Source organism: Cyanistes caeruleus, chromosome 2 (genome assembly GCF_971803275.1).
Source record: "Cyanistes caeruleus chromosome 2, bCyaCae1.hap1.1, whole genome shotgun sequence".
In the NCBI taxonomy this organism is placed as follows: domain Eukaryota; kingdom Metazoa; phylum Chordata; class Aves; order Passeriformes; family Paridae; genus Cyanistes; species Cyanistes caeruleus.
In genome coordinates, this window is record NC_141702.1 from 119,714,265 (window position 1) to 119,739,695 (window position 25,431).

The window sequence follows — 25,431 nt, forward strand, 5'->3', positions numbered from 1 at the left end:
GAATTATAAGGCCTTTTGGTCGTATTGAGGCAGCTGTGTGGGTGGAAATTGCATCCAAATAGATGCTATTTTAGTTAAATTAGGTGTTACCCTAAGGGCTTTGGCCAATGTTCCATCTCTGAGCAGAAAGTTGGAGACCACACCAGAATCTAACACGAGGCAGGTGCCAAGTTTTCTTCTGCTTTCTGTTTCCTTATCTCTTTCCATTCCTCTTTTTCCCCCCTTTCCTCTTCTTTCCTTACATTTTGTCTTCCCTTTTCCTTCCCTCTTTTCTTTCTCCGCTTTCCTTTCTCTTATTCCTTTTTCCTTTCCTTCCTTTCCCTCTTTCCTTCTTCCTTTTACCCCTTTCCTTCCTTTTTTCTGTTTCCTCTTTCCTTTCCTCCCTTTACCCCCCTTTCTTTCCTCCTTTTTCTCTCTTTTCCTCTTTCTCCTTTTTCCTTTTATTTTTCTCCTTTCACTTTTCCTTTCCATTCTTTCCCACAGAAGTTGCACAATTTAAATTCATACTCTAAAGAGATGCTGAGATCTGTTCATGGGGCTGCCTTTACACTAGCACGGGTGGTTAAACAAGTTTGTCTCTTCTGACGGTGTCTCCTCTGTTTCTTTTTTCAGACTCGGGAAGGTTTTTGCATCATGTTTTGGTTAAAACTTCCATTCCCATGGGAGGAAGGCGCTGGCTGACTCCACTTCCCGCCCCAGGGGGATGTGCCTGCGGTGATCGGCGCGATGCCCAAGGAGCAGCATCGGGATGGGGACGGCGCCTCACCCTTCCCCGGCCCCGCAGTGCGGCGGAGCCCGGGATGCCTCGGGATCCTTCGGTTACATCCAGGCTGAGAGAAGCCGGCCTAGGGCGGAGCGGTGCCCTGCGCCATCCGTACCCGGGAGCCCGGCCATCCCCTTCTCTTTATGGAGATCGCTGTTTAAAACAACAAAATCGAGAGAGAATGACTCAGCCCTGGCAGAGGAGAGCGGTGAATCACGCCACCGCTCTCAGGCTGTCTGTCACGGGGGGATGGAGGGTCCCCGGGCCGTGCCCGTCTCCTTCGCCGCCCCACCCGCGTTCTCCGCGCTGAACTTTACTCGACTTCTCAGCCCCGCTCCGCCAGCCCTCGAGCCCGCCCCACCTGATGCATATTCATGACGGGCCACGCACGAACCCGCCTCTCATTGGCTGCTCCTCGTTCTCTCCCGCTCCCATTGGCCGGCGCCGCCGCCGCTCCGGGCGGGGGGCGGGGCGGGCGCGCCCGCGCCTCCCGGGCGGTGACTCACAGGGCGTGGAGTGCGGGTCCCGCAGCGGTGGCGGCAGCGCAGCCCGCGCCTCCCCCCGCACCCGCACCGCTCATTGTTCCGCCCGCTCCAGGCACCATGGACGAGCTGGACCAGTCACCCCTGGTCTCCTCCTCCTCCGGGCCAGCCCGGCCGCAGCAGCCACAGTTTAACTACCAGTTCGTGCTCGACGACGAGAAGGAGGAAGAGGAAGAGGAAGAAGAGGAAGACGAGGACGAAGACTTCGACGAGCAGCTGGAGGTGATGGAGAGGAAGCCTGCCCCGGCTCCCGCCGCAGCCCCGCAGGAGCGGCCGCCGCAGCTGCTGGACCTCGGTGGCCCCACCGAGCCGCCCCGCCCCGCTGCTCCGGAGCCGCCGCAGCCCGACTGGAGCCCCCGGGGAGCTGTGTCCTCTTCCTCCTCCTCCGCCACCACGCCGTCCCCCGCGCAGGAGCAGCCCCCGGCCCCCGCCCGGCCCGCGCAGCCCCAGCCGCCCAAGCCCGAGCCTGCTGCTGCCCCCCGGAGCAGAGGGTCCTCCTCCGGCTCAGCTGGTGAGTGCTCCCGCCCCGGGCCCGGGGAGGGCGGCGGCCGTCCGGGGGAGCCTCCGCCCGAGCCGCTCCGGTTCTCGAGCCCCGCTGCCCCGCCGGGAGGTTCCCTTTGTCTGCCGGCCCTCGGCCGCCTCCTGCGGCATCGCTCCCTCCCCTCAGCCGCGCTCGGGCGCGGCCCCGCTCCCCGCGGCCCCGCCGCAGCTCATGCTGGAGAAAGCGCTCCCCCTCCCCTTTCTTTCTTTTTTTCTAATTTTTTTTTTTATTGTAATTTCTTCTCTTTCCCTCCTCCTCCCCTCTGTGTTATGCTAATGGCGGGAGGGGGAAGCGCCGCCCCGGCCGCCGCCTCGCACATGGGCCGCCCGGGGGCGAGGCCGCCGCCGCCGCCGCCGCCTGGCAACGGCCGCGTCGCGGGGGGAGCGGGGGGCGAGCCCGGGCTACCGGCCGAGGCCAGAGAGACCGGCCGAGTCCGAGGTACCGACTGAGCCCCCTGGGGACGGCCCTGCCCGGGGAACCGGCAGATCCCGAGGGACCGGCCGCGACGTCCTCGAGGCTCCGGCCGGTTCTCTCCCGGCGCAGAGCCCTCCCCTCGCCGCATTGTCCCGGGCACGGTTCTCCCCGGGGCGGCCCGGCACTGCGGGTTTGGGTGTGGGAGCGCGGGGGAGGAGGGAAACATAAGATACTTGTAATCTTACTCATGTTTAACACAGCGCCTGGAGGGAGGGGCGAGGCGATGGACTGCGGAGCCGCCGGCCCTCCACCTGGCCGGCACAACCCTGCGGCCCGCAGCCTGCGTGGGGACGCCGCGCCCCGGCCGCGGACTGCGGGGCTGAGCCCCCGGGAGGAAAGCGGTGACCTAGGGAGGAATGTGTGCTAGCACAAAGGGCGACCAGGCTCACTGCTTTAGGTGTGGCAGTCCTGGAGAAGAATGTCAGCCTCGCGTCCTGGATGGCCGCGGTTTAGCCACGGCTGTCACCTGGGGCTTCTCCAAGGCGTCGCCCCGTAATGTGGGGGTTCGCCGGAGCACAGGGCTGTGGAGCGGAGGGCGTCGCCCCCCAACAATTGCCGGTGCTGCCCGAGCTCCAGGGCCCTTTTCGGGTCTAATCCGGGAGCTGACCCGCGTGACTAATGCCTTGCATGCGGATTGCGAGTGTGCTTTGGCTCCACTTCTTAATTCAAAGTACAAGAGCTGACTTGAGGCCACTAAAACAGTGAAAAGGAACAAATTCAAGTGCCTTGAGATCATCATGGTGTGTGCTTATCTTCATTGCTGTTGTGGTGTTGGTATGTTGTAAAGATGCAGAATTTCAGTAATAACTAAACACCACAGTATGGAGGGGCATGATACTCAAGATCTAATTTTAAAAATCTGGAACAATAATTTTTAAAAAGGCTTTTTAAAACCTGGATTTGTTTTTTTTTCAGGGGAAGTTTCACAATGCATTTTATTTGCATGTGTGACAGGACTTTATAGTTACTTGTGCTGTTGTCTTTCACGAAGCCTACTTTGTTTTGTTCTTCTGGAAGCTCTCTGTGTAGCAATATGCCAAGGAGATTAATTTTTTTTTTGTTTCCACCATTTGGAGGGCAGATGATAACAAAAGCCTGCAACAGACTGAAGAGGAGGGATTCTATATGATGGATGAACAGAATTTTTTCTAGGCATGTTCTCTTGAGTGGAGCTCTGGATGGTTTAAACAGAACTGAATGGAAGAAATAGGATCTACCAAATCATGTTGCTTTGAAAAGGAGGGATGAAAGTGTGCTTTAGGGAAGGGATTTGTTTGTTTTTTTCTCTCTGACCCCTGAAGGATAAGACAAAAAGAGCACAGTAATTCCTGAAATAGTTCTGTTTTAGAGACCTAACTGTGAGAATTGCGTAGTACAGCTGAGAAGTGGCATCAAAGAGTTATTTTAATTTGTCAGTGATGATTAATTTAGGGCTCTGAAGTAAGGACTGGCATCTGGGGGAGGCCTGGTTTCCAAAGACAAGGTGTTGTAACACAATGCTCATCTAATGATGAGTTGAAATATTAGAAGCTCTGTACTTGAAACTCCTAGATGAGAACAAATTATACTGATAAAAGCATTGCCAGGTTATCTCATGAGTACTTTGGCCTTCTCAGATACAGGAGCACTTAGTTTCCATCATGTTAAATATCCATTTAAACATCAAATATTTGTTAGTTTTACATTTAGCAGAGTGTGTTAAAACTCTCTGGGTTAAGATATTTGACTTGGCTTCAAATGAGTTCACTCTCAGTCATTCTGGGACACCGGCAAAATGAATTTGCTGCCTGCAACTGGTGGCAGGGTGACCATGGCAGGGACAGCCACATAGCCCTGTGGTTTGCTCTCTACAGAGTTGTGGTTTCACTTACTTTGAGCTCTCCTGTTTGAATTTAAGGTGTAACTGAAGAATTACAATTCACCATCTAGAAATTTGGGAAAAAAAACTCTTTATGTTTTTGATTTATGAGGATTTGAGGCAAAAAACTTTGAAATTCAGGAGTAGAGTATGACCTGTAGCAAGTATGCAGAGAATAGCAGGGTTTCTTTTATCTGCAACAATTGGCTGTGGTGCTGCCTTTTGTCAGTGGAACAATAGCAAAAATGTATTGCCTGCTTGATGGCCCATTGAAATGGATTTTATGTATATATGGAGGTGTTTTTTACAAAGAAAACCTTTGTAATTGCTTTGGGTTGCACACTTAAGAGTATTCGGTATCATTGTGACATAATTATATGTAATGCAAGTCTCTGGCAGGGTAACAGCAGCCTACCTTGTGAAGAGCTAATATAAATATTTGCAGGAGGAGAAAACAAGCAGGAGCTCTGCAGTCAAACTTGGGCTCTCCTGAACAATTACTGGGGGTTTTGTGCTTGCTGTTTTGTGAGTAGCAGAAACTACAGCTCTGCTTAAATCTTTTGATTACCTGTATTTACATAGGGTGCAAAAAAAAAAAGTCAGTTTGGGGTAGTTATACATGGCCAAAGTAATACTCCCTTTTTTTTGGCTAGCTGCCCAAAGTAAGAATAACCAGTGTACTACGATGAGTAGATACCACTTTTCTTCTTCAAGCTCTAGACTCTGCAGCAAAAGGAGGGTCATATATCACTTTCCTGGAAGAGATTGGTGTGTTTTGAAGTTAAACTGCACTTACCAGAAGCCTGGACACAAAATCCACCAGACTGGCCCTAGGCCAGCATGCAGAGAGAATAAAGATGTTTCCTTGTGTGTCTGTTGCCTTCAGCTGACCTGGGTTAAATACATATGCAAACGTTGTGAGGGGCCAGTTTATTAATTAGTCTTGCTTTTCCATGTGATTACATGGGATTTTTTCTTTAATTCATCCATGCTGAGGAGAGGTTTCAGGAAGGTTTGCCAGACAGTGTCAAGCAGAGGTCAGCAGAGCTGCCTGGAGCTGTCCCTGGCCAGGCTGAGCCCAGCCGCAGGAGGTGCTGAATAAATGCAGATCTATACTTGCTTCTGCTCACCCCAGTGAACCTTTTACCCTGCATTTGCGTTTTAGACAAATTCTAAACCAGCACATTTGCTCCTCAAATTTTTCTGTTGTGCTGCTGTGTCTGCATGGGCTGCTCCAGAGGAGTTGTGTGCATTTTAAGGACGGGATGCAGCATGACTTGGAAAAGCAGAGCTGTCCTTGAATGCTATCACTGGTGACTTTCATTTGCACCCTTCATTTATTAAAATATGTACCCACTGATCTTCAGTGTTTCTCTGAGGTGAGAGACACTTTCTCTTCCCAAGTATAGTCAGTAAAGCTCTAAGGGAGGTGTTCAGAACCTGGATTATCTAACATGGAATGTGGTTTTTTTATTCTGTTGTAAAGAGGAGAATAATCAGCAATTTGACTGGTATAGTAAACCTTCATGTTTCAGTGTTCCCATCTTGGTGAGCTCAACAAAAGATTGTTGTATTCATTGTCATGTGCAGTGTCTAGCACTGGGGCCTGTTTCTGTAACTGAGCTGGTGTAAGAGCTTCAGCAGCCAAACAACCCTGGCTTCTGGTAAGCAGAAGTATGTGCAAGGATAGTCCTGCTGAGTTGGATGGTATGTCTGCTTTGTGTGTGTATCCCTGCTTTCCAGGATAAAACCACACTGCTTCCTTCTACCCTATAATGATGGAGCCCTCAGGGAAGATTTGAATTGCACTGGGAGTTTTCCCCTTGGAGATGAAATCCTACAAACCACAAGTGAGGAGACAGTGAGGAGCCACTGTTTGTTTGCCCTCTTTCCCCATCCTCCCAGCCTGTACTTAAGGAAGCTTGGGACATGGCTATGGAGTGACCACTGCCTTGTCCACCTTGTTGCATCACCACTGGTGGCCACAAAACCTCTTTCTTATCTCACAGATAACCACAAACAGCAGCACTCACAGGAAGTTGAGGGGAGTGTTCAGACTCCCAGTCAGAGGTTTTCTCAAAGTTGCTGGGAAAGCAGATGTTTTCATTTTCCTTCCTCTTCCTGCACTGCTTTGGAGAGCACTCAGTCCAAGAGCCTGGCTACTTAGCAGGAAGCACTTAGGCATCAGTCTTCTTAACCCTGGAGCCCAGTGTTTCCGTGCTGCTGGAATTCTCGGGGACTCTGATGGTGGCCACACAGTTTTGGGGGGAATTTGAGGCTTTGTGTGCCTGTTTCCATGTCCATTCTGCCACACCCAGCTGCTTGAGGGCTCTCTGATCCGCCTGGCCATTGTGTGCTGGGAAGGAACAAAGGGTGGTTAACCTTCAGCTGGAGCACTTGGTGTGCTGGAGTTCTGTTTCTTTATTTTCTGTTAATATTTTGACAGAAGCTTCTTTTTTTTTTATTTGTGCTGGCAGGTTTCTATAGTAACTACCAAAGTCAGATAGAAAAATTAGTGAAGCATAATTCAATCTGAGAATGTCCTTTGGGGTCTAGTTTGGAGGCAAGGAAATAGTTCTCGGTCATTTATTGGCTACAAAATGGAAAGCAACTTGGATCTTACAGGTAGATTGTCTCGAGATATTCAGAGATGCTTATACATCAAGTAGGAGGTAAATTGTGTAACTATCAAGCTGCTTTAGAAATGAACTAAAAAATAAAAAAAAGAGCTATTATTGCCAAATAAAAAATTGTGAAGTGTGAGACCTCAGTAGAAAAGTGATGTTTTAATGCAGTTTTAAAAAAAATTTCTTTGTGTATGATCTAAAATAGAAATTGCTTCTGTGTATGCTTTGGAAACACTGCATAATATTTTCTACTTATTCTGCAGTCTCAGTTTTTAGGGCAGCCAGAACTGAGATCCTGCACTCCAGACAGATGACACATACTTGGTGGATGGCTTTTTAAATTGGTCTTTCCATCAGTAAGAACTATTACAACAGCAATAAAATAATGGCCTTATTAATATTCACAAAGTCTGAGAAAATCAAATTATCTCAGTGGAATGTTTTTTGTCTTTCAAATGGCAATAATCAATCCGCTGCCAACTGTAGCTGTCAAAATATGAGATTTTTAAGTTAGGTTAGAGTTTATGGTTTTAAATTACTGCTTTCCCCCATGATTTTAATGGGTTTATCTCAATTTGTTGCTTTCTGATGTATAAAGAAAAAATACTTTGCATTTTATATCCCCTCTCGATGTAGAAGTATTGGGAATAGCAGTGTGACCCTCCATGGTTTTCCTGGGAGAGTTGCTTTGTGTCTGAGAAGATACTCCCAGCTTCTACTGGCAGCTTTTTAATGAACAGGGCAATCATGTCATCAACTTCATCAACTGGGGGAGAGCATGTTAGTTAAGATGTCTTCAAATAAGACACAAGACTGAGATAAATATAAACTTTCCTGTTGCCAGTTAAAAATGTTCTCAGTCTGTCAAAATCCTCCTGCTTATCCAGTCAGCGCTGGTTTGTGACAGTTTTCCTTGAACCCTGCTGTCCCCCCTTTTCTGACAGGAGAGAAAATTCCTTAATGCCTGTCTCTCTGTGTCCCCTGTGTGTGCCAAGGAAAACAGACGAAAGAGCATGTGTGAGGCCTTGCAAAGCAGCTTGGAGCTCAGAACAGAAGGGAACAAGCGAGGAGAAAAATGTCACTGGTGGCAGAGAGGCTCCTTCTTTTGTGGGCTTCAGCCAGGTCTGCTGGGGGTACCTTCAGCCTGCTCAGAGGGATGGATTTAGAACACTTTAAACCAAAGTTTTCTCTAAAAGACCACCCTGTTCGAGAGGAAAATTTTATTTTCTCTGTGTATTCTGTTTTGAATGATAAAAAAATTGAAATGCTTGGGCAATACCTGTATTGACCAGAATTATAGTGCTGTGGTAGTGTTGTTGCATGATTGTCAAGAGGACATCAAGACTCAGAATCTTTACATTGCCTTTTCCCTTTAATTAAAAGATATCCTACAGCTATTAATGCCTACACCTAGTCCATTGCTCCCTGTTTTTCATATCTTACCCATCAGACATCTTATGCAGCAATTTGTTTTTATTTTGCAGACTGTAAACTCTTATGTCAGAGGCTTGTCACACAAGGTAATATGCTGGGAAGAGATGCCAAAAGAAATCAGTAGCATCTCATCTCCATTCTTTAAAGATTATTTTGCTAATAAATACATTCTTCTGCAATGATAAGGTTGCTCAGCTAAATACTGCTTAATTTGTTTAATTGTGGGGAAAGCAGGGAAAAATCCATCTGTACAAATCAGTGAAAGGGAATCTTATGATTGGTATAATCTCTAAAATTAAATTGGATAATGTCTGCATAATGATAGGATTTGCATGGCTCTGTAGACCTCCTGCCTTTGAATAAGTTCTGATGTAATTACTATATTTTTCTGCTTTGTGGCACTGCCAGAACTCAAATTTCTTGTTATTTCAACGTATGGTTAAAGAGTCTGGGTCTTAAGGAGGAGTTACTTAGCTTTTAGAGGAATTATGAAGTATTTTTTTGGTTACAAATGTTGCCCAAGACCGAGTAGTTGGATTTAAAGCTGTGTCTAGCTGGACACACGTGTTTGCATTTGGCTAGATTGTTTCTTTCTGCTTCTTTTTAATCAAAGCTATTGAAACAGTATAAATTGGTGGCTGCAAATGCTGAATCTGGGAACGTTCATATTTTAGATTGTTCTAAATTAAGCTTTATGTTTGCAATTAAATAGGTTTGATTTTTATATTAAATGCAGTTCTGATTGGGTATTTCAGGCCATCAGAGGTGGGCTGTGAACAGTTGGGGTTAATTGTGGCCACCTGACTTCTACAAAGGGAGGCTTTGCCCACCACCTGATGCTACTTTGGGTAATAAACAGAATTTCTGTGATTGGGTAGCTGGCCCAGCCAAGGTGTGTGGTACTCAGCTGTGCCATTTACTCCTCCCTGAGCTTTGGGTCGTGCTCAGGAGCAGAACAGTTTTCTCTTTGTTCCTGAGAGAATTTCATTTCCTCCTGGTGAGCTCCTGCGGATTGCTGGGCTAGGTACGTGCATCCTGTTTCTGGGAATTCTGTGTGTACGTGGTGGGAGAGGAGTGAAAAGTTACTTTGGAGCTGAACCCTGAGACTTTCTTCTTTGTTTGTTTAGTTTTGCTAACAAAAAATGCCCCATAAAATCCTATCCCTGCTCTAAGGGGATGGGGTGACACTCAGTGGTATTATGGAACAGAACATTTTCACTCTCTGAAATGCTTTGGATCCTGTCCCTGGTGTTGCTGGTCAAAAGAGTGAGGGGAGAGTGGCAGCTGTGTCTGAAGTATTTAATGGCCTTCTAGAAACATCTTCCTTGTGGGTTCTTAATTTGGCAGCCTGGGAATTGTAACAGGGAATGTTATGCTAGAGCCAGGGCTAATGTCTCTTCCTTGTGATCCCTCTGCTCCTGCTTTGCTTGGCACTTGGCTATTGCAAGGGAGTGGAAATGCCTTTCTTTTCACTAAATAGCTGATCAAAAGGAGAAGCAAAAGCACATGGCTCACCTCTGTCCATGCTTTACAGTCTCTGTGTTGCTGGGAAGCTTGCCTCAAGTGGAGCTATTTTAAAAGAGGAGAAGTTGTGAAACTGGACCATGTAAAAATTATATTGAGAAAACTTGCCTAAACCGGTTTGGATACAGATTTCTGCTTAGACAACAAGAAAATATTATTTGCTGGAGAATTGTTTGCAGAAACAGAGTATTTAAAATGCTCTTTTTGAACTTGTTTTCTTCATGCATTTTGAGTAGTGCAGAACTCTCCCTGCAGGTGATGCATGATTCCACTTTGCAGTAATTGCCATGAAAGCCTGAAACAACCCTACAGCTGGGCTTGTTAATGATCAAAGGTCTTTGCTCCTTTGTGATCCCAGCTGAGAAGCCCTCAGGATGTCCAAAATGGAGCTCCTTTTACCCCCTTAAATCTTCAACATCTCCCATCTTCTGTAGCAGCTTGCACACTTTCCTCCCAATATTTCCAGATAGTTTCCTAAACTGGAAACTTCTCTTTAAAAACTTAGACCTGTAACTAAAAGGAGACAAATGAGAAAAACTAATTATTTTCTGTGGCTCTGCAGCCTGATCTAATGATGTGAGAAGGTTCTATTAATAGTTAAAGTTCTTAATCTTGAGTGGTTTAAATATTTGGCGAAATCCCGTATTTAGAACAATCGCATCATAACAGGAGATGATTTAAATGGAGTTTGTGTAGGCAGCCTCTTTTCTCAGGAAATTCTTGTGAAGTTGTGTGCCCTTGTTTTGTACTGCAGTAGGAAATTAGGCATCCAAGAACTTGAAATAATTAACTTTTAAATGGCCACATGTGTTGCTAAGCAGCCTGAGACAGAAGTGCTGCTGGGGCAGCCTCCACTGTGGGCACATGAACAACTTGGTGCATTGAAGGAACAATTTCTCTTTGAGCTCTGCCCTAGAGAGGTTGCTGCAAATGGAACTTTTACACGATGTGTGAGTCATGTCACAGATGCCATTCCTCGGAGTATTCATTTTACCCTGTTTTCCTTTATTGTTAAATATTTATGTTAACAGGAGAGGCCTTTCACAATGTCCCACTGTGGGAGGTCAGGAAGGTAAAAGCAGTCCTCGGCCTGTTAGTTTGGTATCTTGCTCATTTCCTAAGCTTGCAAAGGTGAAATGGATTCTTAAAGTCTCCATTTTTGCTAATTTTGTTTTAAGACTAGCATGAATTTTCCAGCAAACTAATCCAGGAAGTGGTTTTTAAGCTCTGAAGGCTGAAACTGCCATCTAACAGCCTAATGCAAAACTGAAACAGCTGCCAAAGCTAAACTGGGCATCAGGTGAAGTTTGCTTGGTATTTCTGTGGGTTTTGTCTGTTTTAATGCTGAGCTCATACACAAAAATAAGGAGAGCAGCAGAACAATAAAACCACTTTAGCCCAGTCCTGCTGCTGCAGATTGGAAGGAGGCACATGGGAGCAGATGGAAGGGTCCTTCACTTACACAAACCCAGTGATGAGGGATAGGAATTGTTCTGGCTCAGTTCTTATTTTCTCTGACTAGACTGAAGTCCTCTGCTTTCCTTTGGCAAGTGTTTTTTGTGGGAAGAAAAAAGGCTCTTTTCTCATAAATTGCTTTTCTTGGCATTGTCAGTGTACTACTTAATTTTAAACATTTTTCTCCTTTTCTCTGGAAACCTTTGCAGATAATGTTCATTAGTTGTGTGAGAAATCTTTATTTGTCTACTTTTTATCTGAAATTTTGGTGTTTAAATGTTAAGTTTTATGCTGGTAACATCAGCAGTTAGTGGGAAATCAGCAAAAATGAAAATGAGGGTTTAAAATTACACGTCTTTGTCATGCTGGTGTCAGGGTTCTTTATTTTTAAACGAAACTGAAATCTGATTCTCGCTGGGGGATGTTATGTTTTAGCTGAAATCATAATGCAGTTTTAAAATATGAGATTCCATGCTAATGAAAGAAGTGACAGGGCTATTTGTGGGTGATTTGTTCTTTGGTTTTGGGGTTTTTTTTAGGGAATATTTCATTTTCAGAAATCCAATATAAAATTTACAGAATGTTTCTGGTTAAAAACAGGAATGCAGTCAGGCTGAGTCTCTAAAGTTCTCTTTAAAAGCCATCAGTTGGAGTGCTTTAGTAACTCATATAAAGTGGTACCACTCATAAATAAGAGGTCAGCCTTTATCTTGGCTGCAATGCTGAAAGTACTTTACTAACTTGAATCATTATGGATTTTTGGCTGAAAAAGAATAGGGGTAAAAACTTTTTTCATGGAGATTGTGTTCATTTCGAGATCTCATTCTTCTGTGTTGCATGAAACAAAATCTGTCTTCTGATGGAAGTGTTCACTGAGTTGATCTTACTGAAGGAGTTTTAGTTATGATTTGTAAAAAGTTATGATTTGTAAGAAGATCACTTACGTTTTTTTCTGTATATATTAGGGTGAAACTTTGTTGTAGTGAAACTCAGTTTGTCAGTTAAGGTGTTTTGAATATCTCCTTTTGCTTGACAGTATTGTTGCTCAGAGCTTGATGTATTCTGGGTTTTTTTACTTGATTCTGTTGTGTTGCTTGTTTGGGTGTTTGTTTTTATCACCTGATTTCTGCCATTGAGATGCAAATAGGAGAAGCCACCCCTGGTGATGGATCCTAGAAGTGTCCTACTTACCCACAGAGCTGTGTTTCTGACAGGTTTCTACCTCCACATGGGAGGTGGGGATTCTTCAGCAGTGTCACTGCTGGAAAAAATCCCTTTCACCATGTCACTTCAATTGCACTCTGCAGAGAGTGGCGGTTCAGTCAGCACCAATGCTGATGGGGAGTTGTCCTACTCCATTTTCCCTGCTTGCCTGGAGGTGTTACACAGCCCCCCCAAGGGCAGGAAAAAACCCTTGTATCTTTTTCCTTTCAGCAGGAAAAATGCCTTTCTGATATGGGTGGAGGGGAGAGTGGGTGGTTCTCCTTGGCTGGTTAGGAAACACTGCTTTTATGTAATCTCTTTTCACACTCCAGCCATGTGTGGAAAATAAAGGTTGGGTGTGGACATGATATCCTTCCATTAAGAGAACCTGGGAAATTCAGTGGCTGGCACAGCGATTTTATGGTTCTGTGGTGGGTAAATGGAAGCCAGACCTCAGAAGGAGTTTTTGCCTTGTGCTGTCTTAAGTAAACACTGAAAAATGAGAGTCCATACTCTTAAACCCAGCGCTCTTCCCCAGAAAGTGAAATCTCTCTGTCTGGGGCTGGAAAGCATTCAAAAGATTTTACATGTGGAATTTTTGGCAGAGATTGCAGTTGGCCTTTGGACAGGAAGGGAGCTGCACCTTTCAGGGATGACTTGTGTGTTTTCCCTTTCCCCTCCTTGCCCCTCAGTGGACTCTGCTGTGTTCATGTGCCCTTCCTCCTGCATTTCCAGCACCTCCTCTCCACTGCCTTGGTGTTGGTTTCCCTGGGGGACCCTTTTCTGTTGGGCTCTCAGGGTCTCTGTTCACATCTTGACCCCATCAGGGCCATCCTGCTTTTTTTCCTGCCCCAAAACCCTTCCAGTACATCCGAGCTGTGCTGCTCTGGGATGATTTGAAGGAGGGAGAGTGTGTGGTTTCAGGAAAGGTGCGGGCTGAGGAGCAGCCTCTGCTCGTGGGAAGGATCCTGGTGAGCCAGGGGATGTGGAGTCAAGAGCTCCTGGAATAAAGGGCCTGTAGTGGTACTTGGTGGAGCAGTTCTGAGACTCCATGTCACGTGCCCATCAGTTGTCCTCCAGTGTGGTTTTCGTCCTTAAAAGCTTTGCAACCATTGAACTGTGACACTGTTTTAATGTGCTCTAAATTTGGAATTGAGGTTTCTCTCTATATGGTCCTTAATCGAAAAATGTAATTTTTAGAAAACTGAGCAGAAATCCCTTTGGCCCAGCAGGAATTGAGGACCCTTCTGAATACCAAGTCCTACACTCAACTTTATTTCTTACTCTGTGTTCTGTCATCTTCAGGTGATACTTATAATCCACAAAATACAGCAAGAGATAAATATTCTGTGAATCAAACCCAATTGACTGTAGATTGTGACAGGAAATGCAGGTGGTGAGGAGACTTGATTTTTGGAACATTGATGGTGGGATTAACTTGAATAAACCAGTCAGGTCATGAGTGTCTGCAAGTGGCATTTCTTCTGCACAAGTTGTGGTTCAGTGCCAAAACACAGTTTAGTTCCTTGCCTGACTGGGTTATTGTGTATGTGCTGCTGTAGCTACCGTATTTCTCACTTCTTGCCTTTCATCTTTTCAAATCAATACCTTCTATTATTCTTTGCTTTTAAAATTAATGAAAAGAACAAGCCAAAAATATCCTCACCTCTTTTCCAATACTGATTTTGTCCAGGCAAATACCATAGTTAAAGATTGTTGGTGTCTGTACTGAGAATAAAAATCTGATTTAGGTGCTTGAATATAATTTTTTGCTCTGCTAATGCAATTAATGTAAATTGCAAATATTCTCTAACAGCCTCAATAGGAAAAGTTTATGCACGTCTCAGAATTAAATAAATTTACCTAAATGGTATTATTCTCTCATGAGTGTAAAGCTAGCAGGCTGTGATGGACCTGGGAAAAACCCTGCTGCTGACACAGAAATCCAGAGAAGAACTGGTTTTGCTTTGCCAGTTTCCTCATGATGGCTGGTATTGCAGCTTGGAGTGGAAACTGGAGAACTGGGTTTGTCTTGGGAGATACTGGGCTTAAAGCAAACACAACAAAGCCAAATACACTGCTTGGATCATGCCAAAAAAGACTTTAAAAATAAAAGCTTCTGCTGGGGGCTTGTCTGTATGATACCAAAAGGAGAAGAGTAAAGGCATAAAGCAGGTGGTATGGCCCAGTGTGGCTGTGTTTGTGGGGCCTTTCAGAGCTTGCTTTAGTCATCTCAACTTTGAGCAGCGTTTGGTTGAGTTTGTTGAGGCTGCTCTCACACAAATGCAGGGTGTGAGGACACCTTGGGCGGGGAGAGCTGAGTAAGGACTGTGTGCCACTGGCAATGGCAGGTGTAGCTGCCCAGTGGTGTGCAGGGTCAGGGAATGAAAAGAAGAGCAGCTGCCAAGGCATGGCTCAGCCTATGTTGGTCACTGGCTTGGAGGGTGGAGATCCCTCAGTAAAGATCCCATTGTGAATGGGGAAATCTGGGTGTCGGCTCTCCCGAATCACCCGGCTCTCCTCATGGTGTTCCCTGGTTCTCTTGGGCACTGCCTGTGGATCCCTTGGGTTTATTGGGAACTGACTCCTCGTGCGCTTTCTCCCCTCTTCACCCTGGCCCTTCCTTCTGCTGAGGTTATTTGTTTGTTTTTCAGATGAGACCCTTTTTGCTCTTCCTGCTACACCTGCGCCTCTGATGCACTCCTCTGCAGGCAAGTTCTTTCTGCTCCCCTTTGTCTGAGTACCTCCTGCCTTTCTGACCTCATTAACCCTTTCCCACTAGTCTGCCTCTACTGAAAGTCAGCATGGGTCCAAGAATAGCCTCTGTCACATTTTTCAGTTTTGACTTTTCGGTTGATCTATTCCAGATTTTAATACACATTCATTTGTTTACGTGGTAAACTGTTTCATAAACAAGATGCAGCCATCTGTGAATTCTTGGACCCTTGATGTAGGAGAGAAGTTGATGCTGTTAACAGGTTAACACATCAGAGCATAGTTGCTTTACTGATTTAGCAGAAAGATTTAATCTGTAGTAACTTTCTGCAGTATTTTAAAGAAGTAAAATTTGTACCTGTGGTATTGATTTAGTGATTTTTATTGGGTACACCATCCACAAATTCCCATTTAAAAAAAAAATGTGTCAAAAAAAGACTTTTCTGGCACATGTTTGTGCAATATGTTTATGCCCAAGCATCCACACACCCCCTCTCTGTCTCCCCTTTGCCACCCTCCTGTTCTGGCTTTGTTAATATTGCCCCCCTGTACTTGTCTGGCATCTTCAGCTTTACTGAGATCTTTGCACTGCATAAAGTTGCTGCTTCTTGAGCCTCTTGCTCACTTCTCTCCTAGAAGTGAAGTAGAATAGCTTTAAGCGATACTGTGTATTAATGGCTCATAGTATCCATGACCTTGGAAGAGCCTTTTAGTAGCTAAAATCATGTGAACCTGTTGAAAGTTTGCACTGACTTTGAGAGCACTTGCATTCTCTAACTTTCCTTTCTATCCACGGTCACAGAAAAAGTTATGGACTTGCAGGAGCAGCCAGGTAACACTAAGTCGCTTGGTCAAGAGGATTTTTCTGCAGTCTCGCTTGATCCTGCTCCTTCTCTTCCCTCCTTCTCTCCTCTCTCAGCCGATCCCTTTAAAGAGCACGCAGCCTTTGGTACCATCTCAGATGGATTTCCTGCAAGAGGCACTTACAAAGAGAGCTCCAGTGAGGTTTATAAAGAACCTATGAAAAATGCCAGAAACCCCTTTCTTGCAGAGGGAAATGATAAAGACATTTCAGACATGAAACACTCACAGCCCCCATTTGCTAAAGAAGAAGCAGCCATTTTATCTCCAGCTAAAGAAAAAACACAGCTAGAGGGCCCTAAAGAATTACCTAACCTGGAGAAAACGCCTGCACAGCAGCTGAAAATGTCTCCAGAATCTCCCCAAGATTTATTTGAAAGAAATGAGGAAGATGACTCCTTTAACAAAGACAAGTACGGAGGAAGTGGCGATCATGGTGAAAAAGGGGTGCTGAAAGAAGACCCTCTTAGGAGGGAAGAATATGCAGACTTCAAACCATTTGAGCCAATATGGGAAGTCAAAGGTGCTAGTCACGGACTGAGCAGCATGAGAGAGGATGTTGGAAGTAAGATAGATGCCAAGCTGGAGAGCAGTTTGGATGACAAATATGGTGTGGGTAAGCTGAATGTGCAGAAGGATTACGAAAGAGAGAGTGAAGGCAGTGCTGAAGAGCCCTCCTTCCCCAGCACCCCAGAAGCTGTAAAAGAACCTTCGCAGAATTACATCACTTGTACTAAATTTGACGCCCCTCCAAGTCCTGGTGGTAACAAAGGCAAATCTCTTTCTCCACTAGAGGAAGGCACTTCAGAAAATAGAACAGACGATGAGAAAAAAATTGCAGAACTGAAAGCTCAGACGGGCCCAGAACAAGGTAATTTTGCTGCTGGAGCCGCTGGGCAGGAAGGACAGGGAGCTGACCCTGCTAAAGCCCAGGGGGTCCCGCCGGTGCCGCCCGACAGCGCCGCAAACATGCCCGAGGGTCTCACTCCTGACCTGGTGCAGGAGGCGTACGAGATGCACGATGCAGCCTGCACAAAACTGGCTTACGAACCCAAGATTGATTTAGTGCAAACCTCCGAGGCGGCGCAGGAGACGCTGAAACCCGCAGCGCAAATCTGCCCCTCCTTCGAGGGCTCGGAAGCTGCTCCATCCCCGATATTGCCGGATATTGTTATGGAAGCCCCGCTAAGCACCGGTGCTGCTGGGGCAGAGGCATCTGCTGTGCAGCTGGAAGCTTCCCCACTAGAAACATTTATGCCCGCTGCCAAGTACGAGAATGTAAAAGAGGCTGAAAAACCTCCTGTGTACCAAGAGGCAGTGAAGGTACCACTGACACAGGCCCAGGAAGCAAAGGAGACACTGGCATTTAAACAACCTGATGGTGAGAGTAGCAGCACTCCTGAAGATCTGGAGACTCCTTATATATCTATTGCATGTGACTTAATTAAGGGAACAAAAGTTTCTGGTGAATCTCCTTCTCCGTCTTTCACAGAGTATTCAAAGATGCCGGTAACAGAAAGCATTTCTCAGGATGTGCCTGAAGAAAAGGAGCTAGATGGAACCCTGTCTCCACAGTTTGGAAAAGCTGGCCTGTTTAATAGCCAGATGATATCTGACTTTGCTGAGGAAGAAAGTGAAGATCCATCTCTCTTTAAAAGTAAATCCACTGAGAGTATTGCCACTGATGAAGAACATGAGGAAGGACTGGTGGATTCAGTAGCTGCCACGGGCAAGCCTTATCTGGAGTCATTCCAACCTGAGCTGGACTCTTCCAAAACTGTTGCTGCTCCACCATCTGAGCCAATAATAGCCAAGGCAGATAAGATTCCTCTTCAAATGGAAGAGCTGGATGCTTTGGCTTATTCAGCTGATGTATCTGTTGCTATGGAACCAAAAACAGGAGATGACAAAGCTCTCTCACCCATGGAGTCTTCCCCAATCTCAGAGGAAGAAGACTTTGTGATGTTAGGTCATCCTAAAACTATTCCTGAATTTGTGACAGAAGCCACTGACCGAGAAATAATGCACAAAGGTGAAGACATCAGTAAGGTGATCCAGGGTGAGAAGAGGCAGTTGCCTTGCCCAGAGCTGCCCTGTGATCTGTCTATGAAGAATGTAGAAGTAAAAGCTGAGGAAGACACCAATGCCTTGAAAAAGTCTTTGGAGGCTGTGGACAGAGAAGTGCCTGAAGTATCCACCATGTCCTTACCAGCCACAGATACCTCACCTTTATCTGCTGAAAAAGAGCTAGTCAGTGTAGTAAAACCAAGAGCTTTTGAGAAGGAAGCTGAGAAAGAAGCTGCTTCTGTTAAAGAAAAGAAAAAACCTACTGCTGTATTTTCAGCAAAGCTGAATAAGTCTTCAGGTAATCCATGTATGCTGTCTTGCAGTTTGCTGGTCTGCATAATTCTTTAGCTAAACTTAAGCATGTCTTGACTTACTCTTTTAAAATCACTTTCTGTAAACTTCTCTGTAGACCAAGGGTAACAGAAAATGTCGGTGCCTGCACTTGTACCTTTCTCATATTCTGATTGCTTTAGTAGCTTTTTTCTGTTTATCAGGGGTGGACTCAGCATCTCCAGGTTTCTTCTCCAGCTCTTCTGCTTGATGCAGAAATAAGTGGCTGCTCACTGCAGGCCCTTCCATGCCTGTCCACAGGCTGGGCACAGGGTGGCCACCCAAACTCTGAATCTGGGCTGCTGCTTGCTGTGTGCACATTGTTTTGAAGAGCCATTTCTTCCTTTTCATTAACAGTTCAGACATCAGACTGTAAAACTCAGGAAAATACCCCTGCTGCTCCTGTATGTGCCTGGAATCTGGAAAAGAGCCTGTGCATCTCCAGCCTGCCTTAGATAAGGCTGGTGGTTTAAAGCAAGTGGAGAACGTGAGGGAGTTTAGTGTGCAGGTTACTGGAAAAGTGCTCATTAGGAAGTTGAATGTTCTGCAAACACTAAAATCAGCATATGCACAGCACAGGTATTAATTTCTGTTTCTCTTTTCAGGCAGGGCTTGCACTTCAGTGTAGTTAATTTTTCTCACAGTAATATGCAGTCACAGTAGCAGGAAGTTGTATTCTTTTCTCTAAACTGAACACCTCATGCATTTCCAGCTTTTTGTAGATTAGGGGAATACTTTGCTTTTTGATATTGCAGCACTCTGCTGCTACTTAAGCTTTGACCAGAAGCAATCACACAAAAAAAAAACAGCTACTGCAGAAAGCACAGTGCTCTAAATAGAAAAGCAGGAGTTAGTTTGACTCAGCAGCAGTACTGTATTTATGCAGTAGCTCCAGCCTACAGTTCATAAAATAGGATTACAGAATACCCTGAGTTGGAAGGGAATGGCAGGTGTATGTTGAAGTGCACATCAGTGTTGGTGCAATTGAAATAGGTTTGGGAAATAAGGTAGATGATGTGTTTTTTATATTTACCTTTGCCATTTTTCCTGTCTCACCTCCTCTACATACAGGTAAGGCAGAAAGGGCAGAGTTTTGCTTTTCCCTTGGGGTAAAACTTCATGGATAACCTGCACTGCTGAAGCTCTTAGTGTGTCTGTGTGTTCTGTGAAGGCTTCCAGCAGACAGAACTGTCTAGAGAGCAGCTGTGTGTCTTGGACTTCATGTCAAGGGGTTAATTGCTTAGAGCTCAGACTACTTAAAAACAAACCCAAAAACAAAACACTGCACTTAATAGAAGAGCTTTTGTGTTAGTTGTTTTTAAAGGGAGGCCTTTGCAGAGGGTCTTCAATCATTGCATTGGGGCTGGCAAGTCCCTGCCTGGGGCAGGCAGCCTCTGGCTGTGGCTCTGAGGAGGACACAGCTGCTGCTCTCCCATCCCTGGGAAGCTGCCAGAGCAGAGAGGAGGAGCTGAGCAGTGTCATGGCTCTCCCATCCATGGCCCAGTGCAGGGACAGGGCCCAGCAGGGTGCTGTGAGCTGGGCTGGGGAGCTGCAGCCTCCCAGTGTTGTGTTCACTCTGGAGAGCAGCTGGAATTTTCATTTTTGATGTGCTGTGTTGTTTGGGAAGAAAATTTTTTTGCTTTATGCCAGAGCTAAATAGATGAGACTACCAACTCAAAACTGGGCCTTTTTTTTTCCTGGATTTTTCTCCACACTCTGCTGTGTTGCAAAATACAGAACTGGACTTCTGAAACAAGCCACAGACATCATTTGTCTGCTTTAAATACCACCCTGCTTAGGCACAATTTCAGAGCTATCATTGAAGAACTAACAAGGAGGGATTGTTCATCACAAGGCCAAGTACATCTGTGCATGTGTTTGGCCTTCTGAGTCTACCTTTGTTCTTTGGGGTTTTTTTCCCTACCAGTCAGTGGAACTGAAATAGATTTTGCTGTGTCTTAAGACTCGTGGAATTCAGCTGGTGTGATGGTGTGACTGATGCTTGTTAAAGCTTTAATCTCAGCTGCCTTACTGGTGCACTTAAATCCAAGGTTGTGGAATGCTTACTTAATAGAGCTATTTTTCAGAAGCTAACCTACATGCCAGTGTGTTGTAACTTCCCACAGCCCCAGTGGGCTGCAGGGAGCTAACAGGTATTCTAAAAAGGTTGCAGATACTTTTTAAACTTCCCCATTCCACTGAGGCAAATGGAAAAGTTTGAAGAGCCTCCTGGGTAGAAGGAGGTTTGTTAAATGGTGCCTGGCACACCCTTGAGTAACCTGGAGAGATCTAAGAAACACACAAAAGCAAAAAAAACCCAAACCCAAACAAATTCAGAAGAGTGGGTAACAACAGGAACAGTTTTAAGGGCAAACACCCCTCTGTAACACCAGCAATTTCTGCTGTCTTGAATACAGTGGTGGGTTTTTTCCCAAGTTTGTATTTCTCAGTAGCTGCTGTATTTGGCTTTGAGCAAATAGCTGTGTTTCTCTGTCACCTTCAGCAGACCTCACATACGCATTCCTGAGCTCCATCAATGCTCTGCCTGCTGAGATGTGACCTCAGAGGGCAGTTCCTGTGTGTTCCTGTGTGCCTGCAGCAGGCACTGGGGAGCCCTGGGTTAGGACCAGCCTGTGTGACAGGGCTTTAATGCCATCTAGTGTTTGTCACCGAGGTGGAACCTCAGTGCCTGCCCGACAGGAGGGATCCATCCAGGTCTGGACAAGTTGCCAGCTCCTGAAGAGAGGTGAAAGCTAAATATACACTTTCCATATCTCAGCCCTTCTGTTGCACTGACTTTCTTCTCTCATACAGATCATTAATCCTCCCCAAGCCCATGCTTTCCACAAACCTGCTTTTGATTGATGGGATGTAGAGGCTTTTATATCATTGATATTATTGAATTATAGACTCAAAATCTCTGGCCACAACAAAGTTACTTACTGAAATGGACATTGGTGGATTCAATCCCTCAGTGTGTCCATGTTGAGTATTACAATAATATTTAGAAGTAATCAAGACACTCAGTTTCCCAGAATATCCTTGTGTCATGGTGGGTTTGACCACCAGCTCTGTAGATATTCCCTTCAGATTAAATCTAACTGCTTTATATGCTTTCATTACAGGCACTAAGAAATGCAGCTAATTAATAATATTTCCTAGATTTTCTTGAGGGGGCAAATATAAAGGTGAAGCTCAGGTGGGAAATGTGCTTTGACAGGGTGGTACTAATGCTGAATCTTTCCTTTATCTTCCTACAACATGGGGGGCAGAAATCAAATACTTCCTGTGATGCTGTAACAGAAGGACGCTTAAAGGAAATTCTGCCTGATACCAGCTGCACCCATTTGGGGAATTTCTGCTGTTTTCTGTGTTTGTAGTGAGTTAAATGGAGCCACTCAGCAGATGAGAGGTGTTTGGGTTGGTTTGTTGTTTTTCACTGGAGAAAAAAATGCCTTGGAATGCCTCTGAGTTTATTTCAGAAGCAGATTGGTAAAATTTAATTCAACATAAATATCTTTATTTAATTTCATCTCATTGTATTCTTAGATTCTTTGCTTGTTCAGGTCATCTTTTATGCTATCAGGTAAATAGTAATAAATGGAGAGTTCCAGAGGGCAGAGAATTTGCGGAGGAGGAGGAGAAATGAGGAAAAAACCAAACCAAGTGAGTGAAATTTTTCTGAAGGAAAGATACAGACCTGCTGTGTTTCATTAGAGCTCATGACCCCTGTTGAGAGACTTGTGTTGCTGAGGCTGCTAAAAGAGCAAAGCCTGAGGGAAGTTCCTTTGGAGTGGCACAACCAGGGAGAAAATGGAACATTTTTGGGCCAGGTTCCCACCTTTGCCAGATAGGCACCAGCACTGAGGGAGGTGCAGTGCTGCTGTCAGGGTGAGTAGTGAGTGAGTAAAGCACTCACCCTGCCCCGCGGAGCCTGGGGCGTTCCATTCCACGTGTCCAGAACTGATTGTGTGTGACTTGTCTGGGGGAGCTGATAATGCCACCTCCTCTGTGCTTGGCATTCAAACATGCTCTGGAGGCAGCTGTGCAATATCCCTGCTGCAAACAGCTGCTCCACAGGTTTGGCAGTGCTGGTGCCCAGTTCATGTGCAGAGTAGGGTCCCCTGGTGCCTGGAACGGGAGATGGATTTCATGCTGGTGTTTGCATGGAGTGGTGAGAGTGAACACTGAGTATGCAGAGAGTAAAGAGGAGGCTCTGGAGGAGCTCCTGGAGGGCGGTGAGGGCACACTGGAGATGGGAAGATGAAATGTGGAGCAGCCGCTCTGCTGTGGCCACAACAAACTCTGCATAGGCAGAGTTGCACAAATGCACTATTTTAAAAGATAAAGGATGTAAATATAAAATCAAGAGGCTTTAATTTGGTATCTTTATAAATTTGATAATTAATGGAAAGACTTTTGCAAACACTATGTTTTTGGAAAATTTATTGACAGTGCGAATATGGAAAGGGACTGACAGGTTTTGGTGGTTTCCAGTTCAGCTTGAAGACAGAAGCAGGTTCTCAGATGTGTTTTGTACTTTTTTTTTTGTACAGTGTGACTTTACACATTTACTTGCACTGTGATGTTTGAATATACATTCCCTACTTCCCTCCTATTTTGGATTTGTTTGGATTTACCTGTTGAAATTGGAACTGAAATGCACATCTTTGTAAAAGTTAAAAGGAGATGTAACTGTTCCTGCTGTCAAAGGAGGCCTTAAATTTATGTAGCAGTTGAAGTCAAACCCAGGGCTTTTGGGTCTCTTTCTAGTAATCCTTCTCAATGTTAGATTGTTCTAATGAAAAGTGAAACTGTCTATTTAAAGTGTGAATTGGGATCTCTAGCCCTCCCGGTCTACAGCATTTTTGTGGAAATGTGGGAATGCCCTTTTCTTGTTCTTAAGAAAACGGTGAGAATGTTCTTAAGAAATGGTGACATTTAAGAGGCTTTGGAACAGTCCAGGGAATATTTTAGCATTCTGTTGTTAGCTCCAGACCTTAAGCAAATCAAAGCTGGAAAAGTTGTGGTTTTTTCAGCAGAGAAAACAAAATGACAACAGGATTCCCACAGCTCTTCTCTTTCAGATTCAGTCTCCTGACTCTGTTTGTGCAATGCTTTACATATGTTGGTAGTGTTAACTGTCAGGTTCCTGTTTTTATTTAAATGAGGGGAACAATTAATTGTCAGGTGCAAACAGAAAATGCTGATGTAAAATAAAAAAGGGGAAGGTGTTTGTTTGGAGGAATTAGGTAAAGGGCTGAGTAACTTTTTTTGCAGCCTTCCTTAAGAGGAACAAATGCAGCTGAGCAGCTCCTGAGGACTAAAGATACCAGCAAATGGGTTAATCGTGCTCCTCGTGAGCCTCTGCTTTTGTCCCAGGCACAGAAAGAGTCATTTTCTGCTTCCCTTCACGCTGCTTGTTGTGAAGGGAGAAGTGTTACAAAGATGTCTCTGTTAGTCTTCCAGCAGGCAGACATTAGTTTACAGAAGCCCGAGGGGAAGCCATACATCTGGGAGGTTTGTAAACGCCTTTGACCCTCTGTTTGAAAAGCAATCTATTTCGAGCTCGTCTGCTGACTACTTTTAGCCGGGCCGGGAAAAGCCGCTTAGCGCGGCCGGGCTTTGGAGCCCTCCCTGCCGTCCGTGCAGCGGGGCCGCCGTGCGGGCCGGGAGCCGCTCGGGGCCGCTGGGAGCCGCTCGCTCGGGGCCGGCCGGAGCCGCTTGGCCGGGAGCCGCTCGCTCGGGGCCGGCCGGAGCCGCTTGGCCGGGAGCCGCTCGCTCGGAGCCGCTGGGAGCCGCTTGGCCGGGAGCCGCTCTCCCGGGGCCGCTCTCCCGGGCCGGCCGGAGCCGCTCTCCCGGGGCCGCTCTCCCGGGCCGGCCGGAGCCGCTCCCGCCGTGCCAGCGCTCCTTGCCGGCGCTCCGGGCCGCGGCGGGCGCAGCGGGGCCGTGCGGTGCCAGCACTGCGTCAGCTCCACACCCCGTCAGCTGACCCGCTCCTGCAGCACCAGTGCAGCACCACTGCGGAGCACGGGGAAGCCCATGGTTCCCTCCCTGGGCTGCAGGGCGCTTCTCCCGCAGCTCTCCCCTCTTGGAATGCATAATTGATAATCCCAGCTGGAGAGATGGACAGTCAGCCGAGCAGTTGGAAAGATAAGGGTATTTATTCTTTCACCTTTTTTTCCTTATTTTATTCCTTTGAGATGTCGCGGGTTGTTTTCAGCAAATGGTGTCTGTAGCATGTATTTATCTGACTGTGAAATGTAGCCGAAAATGTGGAATATCTTTGTGCCACGTGCAGAATTATAAAAGCTGCAGGTTAAAATGGGCACAAAAATAAATAATTTATGTAGGTGAAAAGGCTCGTGTGACACTGCAGATCTTTTCCAGTCCTACAGAGCATATTAATGAAGGGCTTGTTTTGGTATGCACGGCACAAATACCGGCATAGTCCGAATTTAGTCTGTGCTCCTTGGAAATTTCAAGATTATTAATAATCTAACAGTAGTAACCATTAACTGAAAAACCCCACGTAATCTGCAGGTCATGTCTTAATATTTTTAAGAGGAGAAAATGCATACAGGCTACAGCAGGGTGGGGGTATTTTCTCTAAAAATCTGTTTGAAATCTACCCTTAATCCCATTTGCTTTAGATATCTCATAATTCTGTCGAATTCTAGGTAAAATTGTGTCTGATTTTTCAGAATTTACAGCCATAATATCCAATTGTTTTAGGTAAATAAGTAGCTAACCTTAAATTAGTGTGGTGATGACCTTTGTTCCTGTAAGAACCAATGGGAGATCTCCGGTGTAAATCTCTGTGGATCATTACATTAGTGCTCAGTGTGTTAGAGTTTAAGCCTTATTTGAATAAGTAATCTTCATACTTTATCAACAGGACAAGCTTTAAAACATTTAATCATCTCTGGATACTTAAATATATTTTAAAGGGCCCTGTCATGCTTGGTACTTGTGAGATTTTCCTCTTTTTTTGGGAATTATTGTTCAAAATCTGTGTTTTTTTAATGTTTTTTCCA

The 25,431-nt window shown here is 45.6% G+C and overlaps 1 protein-coding gene across 16 annotated transcripts in view; it reads left to right on the forward strand.

Annotated features, from left to right (window-relative positions):
• RTN4 (reticulon 4) overlaps positions 1-25,431 on the forward strand; it is an 86,240-nt gene that overhangs the window by 46,064 nt on the left and 14,745 nt on the right. The window contains exons 5-9 of one of the 16 annotated variants that reach the window (XM_086875103.1): positions 613-1,816; positions 8,290-8,325; positions 15,076-15,132; positions 15,939-15,968; positions 16,056-18,362. In XM_086875103.1, coding sequence (XP_086731229.1) covers positions 1,138-1,816; positions 8,290-8,325; positions 15,076-15,132; positions 15,939-15,968; positions 16,056-18,362 — 3,109 coding nt within the window. In that variant the 5' untranslated portion in view covers positions 613-1,137. Of the gene's footprint in view, positions 1-612; positions 1,817-2,217; positions 2,285-8,289; positions 8,326-8,894; positions 9,264-15,075; positions 15,133-15,938; positions 18,363-24,178; positions 24,554-25,431 lie in introns of those variants that run through there. The other 15 variants (XM_086875107.1, XM_086875105.1, XM_086875108.1 and 12 more) reach the window with 15 other exon arrangements.